Below are 6310 nucleotides of genomic sequence, written 5' to 3' on the forward strand. Positions count from 1 at the left end.
GGGAGCCGCGATCGGCCAAACCTGCGGATGCGGCAGGTAAACAAACTGGCCCAGCCTGCCAGGGGCTTTCCCTAAACAAGTGGCGTCCAAAGTTTGGGAAACACTGTATTATTGCATTCCTTTATTTTTCACTCTTTCCATTTGGTTCATTCCATTTATCTCAGTTCCTTTTCTTGCTTTCTCATTTCCATCTACAAACTTTTTTGCATGGCTCGCTCTCATTTATCTCCTTTTCTTGACTTGAAAAGCAGCATATTTTTTCTTCTTATCCTTTCCTATTCACCTCTGTTATTTTATGTGTTCTCCCTTACTTCCCTTTTTTTGTTCTTTCTTCTTCTTCTCTCCACATTATTTTATTGATTCTTCATGATCCCTTCTCCCTCATTTCTCTTTCTGTCCCATCGGCTCCTCCTCGAATTCCTATATTCCTTCTCCCGCAGATCCAACCCTCTTCCTCTTCGCCTTATGATGATGCCTCTTTCATCCATGTCTCCTCATAGGAATTTATTCTTCCACTAATTCCTAAGAAGGGTTGTTGCTTCTGAGGGCGAAAAGGCCAGGTTGATTATTCTGCCCCATACATTCACAATTAAGCTTGTTGGACTGATACATTTTTTGACAACTTTGAGCTCAACATTTATTTTCATAGCTGACTTTGAAACCTCTGAATACTGTAGATTCTAACAGGAAATGCTAATGGGTCATTAATGATAATAATGACTTATTATATAAGAAGGGTAGGCTAGGTCAATAAATTCATGAGATAAAGCACAGTAGCTAGGAACCTACCCTGAAGTTTTTTCTTGCTGATATAAATGATGTGATGTAAATTCTTAGCCCATAAGCCAGCTTCATATTGCTTTAATGCCATAGGACTGTACCCTTTTGAACTGTATTGTTGCAAACCTCCTATTATTATGGCTGAGGTCTGTGGTAGACTATCCGCAGCTTCATTAGACACTAATGGAAATGTAAGGCTTTAGTAATTCAGCTCTTTATAGAGGCACTGGGTGTTGGACAACTAAAGACCTACATATCAAATAAAGAATACATCCCTCATTGATTAAGAGGAATTGGGGCCTACACTGTTAGTCCCAGAAACCCACCATCAAATTCTGCTCTCCTGAGCGCTCTCTCTCATGGTCTTCCCTTAGTTACGCCAGCCCCTATGGTATGTACATTCAAGTTCTCCCATCTATGTTTTCTCACTGATTCCTCTTCTCAAGCTTCCCCTGCAGTTTCCCTCCTTTCCAGTTTCTCCGCTTCCATTTTCACAACAACACTACATGGACTCAGCTCTCTCGCTAAATCTCACATGTCCCTGTCTCGCACTCCATTTCACTATAGTAACAGACACACAGCCCTAGAGAATAATGCACTAGGGCATGACTAGGCAAGGAGGCAGAGTTAATGGGAGTCTAGCAACCAAAGTCCTCCACATCAAGTTGAGAGAATTTCCCTATATCTGCTTATGTTCTTATTCAAGCATAGACATGAGTGGTCTGTCTGCATTTCTTTAGGCCAGATTCCTGAATCACATGATTTCCTTCTTTTCTTTCTTCTCCTTCCCTGATGGGTCATGTGGGCCAAGGAAACAGCCAGTTTGTCAGTTTGTTTAAATGTTAATGTATTACTCTTTTCTTTTGAGTAATCTAGTTTTTAATTGTTCTAAAACTGGCTCTGTCTGCATCTCACAACTTTCCTGCATTTCATTTACTGTTTCTGAAGTTGACAAACAGCAGTTTGAGACTATTATTTTTTCTATTGAGGTAGTGTCTAATGGCCTCAGTAAGGATTGGACTTTCATTGTATTAGACCCTATACAAAAATCGAGGAAAACATAGTCCCTTTCCCAAAGAATTCACAAACGAGGTCCCAGATTCTGCAACTGGATCTAAATGGGCAGACCCATGGGCCCATGTGTTGGAGCTCACTGAAGTTAGTGGGGCTCATGAATCCAGCTGCTGTATCAGGGCCCAAGTTCTTTAAGAGAAAGATTGTGCTCCTTTTAAGGAGTATGGCTTGTTACACTTGTCACAGAAGAGACTATTTCTCTTAGCGCAGAACCGATATCTAGATTCCCAAAGAGATTTTCACCACCTCACTTGGAAAAAAATTGCTTAAATGGAAATTGATGAGCCCAGCACTTAAAAAGTATGTTCTTGCTTTTATACTTTTCTTTTTGTTACCAACAACAGTAAAAAATGGCATACAAATTAAATAAAATTTACCTGAAGAAAATGCATATTTAGTGCACACCATTAAAAATTCTTTAGAAAATACCATCTACCACCATCACTAGGGAGTCACAAATGTTGACTTTTTTATTACATCCACTGTAATAATAAATCAGTATTAAAATCTGTGCATGTTATACATCCATGCAGGGAGGAGACCTACAGGAACTGCCAGATACTGCAGGAGGAACATGTGGTGACGTGGCTACCTTGTCCCCAGGGAGCCTTCTCTACCTTACACTGATAGGGCCCCATCTGTTTGGCTGTTTGATGGAGGTGGGATGGAATGAGTTCACATTAACAAGGGGGAATGCAGCTTAACAGACTTCTGAACAGCTAGGAGGAGGAAGGGATGAGTTTGCAAAGATTAATTATTAGAAAAGGGGTAAAAATACTCACAATTGAAAGTAGTTAACAGGTAAAGTAAATTAAAAAAATAGCACTCTGCTGATATGCTGTATCTTTTTCCTCCATCTGCTGCCACCTGCTTTGTTGTTGTTGTTGTAGACTGTAATCTTTTTAGGTCAAGGACTATGTCTTCCTATGTCTGTACATATTGTCTGTATGCATACTGCATATAGTTTGTGACATGAGCATCTGTATAATATATTTTATTGTTTTCAATGTACAGAAGGTCCTTGTCTGGTACACACAATTACTGGAGATTTGCTGAGAGCACTTGAAGGGACTGAAAACTGCTTGTACCCTCGCTTAATTTCAGTATCTAGTGAAGGCCACTGCATCATCTACTATGAGCGAGGACGGTTCAGCAATTTCAGCATTAATGGCAAACTCTTAGCTCAGATGGAGATCAGTGACTCAACCAGGGTAAATCTAAATGCAAACAACCATTTGACACAGCAGTTCTTTTTTAAAATAAATGGAATGTATTTGCAATGTTACTTAGAGAAAATACAGAGGTGAAAGTGGGCCGGTATGGGCTGGTACGGCATACCAGTAAGAAGTGGCCGCCGGTACCGGCCCACACACAGCCCACGTTAAAGCACCGACGGGTAGGCACCCTACCAGCAGGGTTGCCGACAGGGGGGCACAAAAGGGGCAGCTGCCCTGGGGCCTGGCGATTTAAAAGGGCTCGGGGCTCCCGGCCGCTGTTGCCCCTACCGTGGCAGTGGCCGGAGCCCCGGGCCCTTTAAATCACCGCCAGAGCCCCAGTCGGCACAGACCGGGCAGCGTGGAAGGGCTGGCTTAGGGAGGCTGACCCCAGCCCCACCCCTTCTGCCCGAGGCCCCGCCCCTTCCGGGGGCCCATGTCGGTAAGTCTTTTATCTTACTTTCACCCCTGAGAAAATAACGCGTGTAAAATTGCTGTTCTCAGAAAATGTAATGTTCAAATAGATATCCTTTTATGTCCATCTCAAGTCAGCAGTGAACTCATGCTTTTTCAAAATAAGTAAGAACAAATTGTTTTTGATACCAGATGATTCCTGGAATTTAAGTTCAGACTTAAATTTCAGCGGGAAATATGTCTTTAAAACAAAATTGTTTGAAATTAATTCCTTCTTTACTTATTAGCAAAGACATGAATTCAGGCCCTGTTCTATCAGTAGCACTTGAAGCAGTGTAAGGAATGCAGATCTCTACTCTGCCTTAGGTGTTAGTGATGGCATCAAATACTGCAGGGCAAACACAAGTTTTGCATGCTGAACTCAAGTCTTGGCACTTAAAAGCTTTGTAGGTCGCAGGTGAAATTTATTTATTTTTCATTTTAAAGGCACACAGGTAATTTATTGAAGATTTGGGGTCCCTAAACAGTTGTTATTTTTAAGTATTTCTCTTCACCTTTAAATGTGGGTAGAAACATAAACATACACTCCATTAGTGAAAGCTATTTGTGGGGCTGTTTGTCAGTTTTCCCCAATATTACCTGAAGTTACCGGTTTTGTTTGTCTCTTCTGAAGGCCATCCTCCTGAGCAGTGATGGACAGAACCTCGTGACTGGGGGGGACAATGGAGTAGTGGAAGTGTGGCAGGCTTGTGATTTTAAACAGCTCTATATTTACCCTGGCTGTGATGCTGGCATTAGAGCAATGGACTTGTCTCATGATCAGAGGTGAGTTGCTGCATTAGAATTAAAATCATCCGGTAAATATTAAACAAAACTATTAAATACTGTTTCCTTGATGTTAGCATGTTAAACTACTGTTATACTTAATTTAAAATATGTGATACAACTAAGCTCTCAGTTATTTCCTGTTGATCTAGCTGAATTGACATTTTAGGCTCTGATCCTATAGGCACTTCTACATCTGCTTAACTTTAAGCAGACACATAGTCCCATGCACCATTTCCTCCCTTAGTGTAAATCAGGAAAATTACATTGACTTCATCTGAGATACACTGATTTATGGCAGCTAAGGATCTGGCTTGATTGCATATGCATAAGTGTTTGCAGGATCAGGGCCTGAGTGAGTATTGTATTATCATTGGCCAGTGCAGGGATGTATGAGCCTGATCTCTGAATCTCCTATTTTAGTGTGATTAAAATGTAAGTCTTAATGATGTATTTATACCGGGTTGTAAGTGGGTTTAGTTTTTGCGTCATTTGCCAGTATGGTGTTTGTCAGCAAAACTCACACTCATGAAATGTGAAGAATACATAGATTTTTAAAAATCCTATAGTATTCATTTCAGCTTATTTTTCTTACACTTTTTAGAATTTTTATACTATGTGCCACTGTTTGATACAACACCAAAAATATCCATACATCAAATACCTACTCAATTTATTTGTGTTTCATTTGATGATCTGAAAGAAGATTTCTGTCTCAGCCAAATCAAAACTAACTTACAAAATGAGGCTTATTTACTCTTGGAATTCTGCCAGTTTATGTTACAGTGCTGTACAGCGTTCTATAGCTTCTTGTTTACAATAAGCAAATATAGCAGATTCTTTTTACTAGACTAATTTCTCTATCTTCTGATTCTAATGCTGGGTTCTGAAATCCCATTTCAGCAATGCACATAAGCACAGGCTTACTTTCAGCACGATTTAAGTGGGACGGATAGAATGCATTTTGTATTGTTTGGTATCAGCAATTGGTTGACATCCAAGATCCAGTTGTAGGAGGCAGATAAGAAAAACTCAGACTCACAATTAAAGGAGTCAGTTGTAACTAGAAACTCATCACAATTACTTCTGCTAAAGAAAGAAACTAGGAGTATATTCAGTATGAAACTTTTTAAGAACACCTAATTAGCGCAATATGCATTTATATATAACTGTCAAAGAGAAGCCCCTGTTCTGTTGCTATTTTTAATATTCAGCGTAACCTGCAGTTTTTGAAAGTTAAAAGATGACTAATATATGGGTAAAAAATGTAACAAGTTCAGTATCTATCTTTTTACCTTTTTCAGAACTCTGATTACTGGCATGGCTTCTGGTAGCATTGTAGCTTTTAATATAGATTTCAATCGGTGGCATTATGAGCATCAGAACAGATACTGAAGCTGAATGAAGAACTGAAAGCCAAGGTAAAGCTGAGAGCACAAGTGCTACAATGAAAGGCGTAATCTCTGGTGGAAAAACACGTCTGCATTGACCTCCGTTGTACATTCCATTACACCCAGCAATAGCTGTACATTGTAGTCAGCAACCATTTTATTTTGTGTGTTTTTTCACAACTGAACACCAGCTGCTGAAAAGCAAGCTTGTATCATGTAAATTATATGAATTAGGAGATGTTTTGGTAATTATTTCATATATCTTTGTTGATTGAGAAAAGGTAGTAGGATGCGCCACAAGAGACTTTCGAAAATTCTGAGGAACCTTGTGTCCAGTTGTTACGATGTTTAGTCTGTGAATCTAACATGCATCCCATTTCCAGTCTCTTTTCAAGCTGAGAAAAAAAAAATATGTTTGATACTTTGTACATCAGATGCACATCTTAACTTTGAAGGGATACTTTTGTAAAAGTAAAACCTTGTATAAAGAACAAAAATGTTTCTTAATTTTATTGTGGAGTTACAACTTGCATGTACTTTAAACCTGATGTCTTGATGGAACAGGGGTATTCACACAAATCAAACTGGAGATCTGTCTAAGGGTGCAGCTTG

The 6310-nt window shown here is 39.6% G+C and overlaps 1 protein-coding gene across 1 annotated transcript in view; it reads left to right on the forward strand.

Moving 5' to 3' along the window:
• LOC113406807 (neurobeachin-like) overlaps positions 1-5935 on the forward strand; it is a 942582-nt gene extending 936647 nt beyond the window's left edge. The window contains exons 55-57 of the mRNA XM_029911985.1: positions 2869-3065; positions 4156-4307; positions 5612-5935. Coding sequence (XP_029767845.1) covers positions 2869-3065; positions 4156-4307; positions 5612-5702 — 440 coding nt within the window. The 3' untranslated portion in view covers positions 5703-5935. The remainder of the gene's footprint in view (positions 1-2868; positions 3066-4155; positions 4308-5611) is intronic.
• The last annotated feature ends 375 nt before the right edge of the window (positions 5936-6310 follow it).

Source organism: Terrapene carolina, unplaced genomic scaffold, assembly GCF_002925995.2.
Source record: "Terrapene carolina triunguis isolate 2854851 unplaced genomic scaffold, T_m_triunguis-2.0 Scaffold141, whole genome shotgun sequence".
Classification (NCBI taxonomy): domain Eukaryota; kingdom Metazoa; phylum Chordata; order Testudines; family Emydidae; genus Terrapene; species Terrapene triunguis.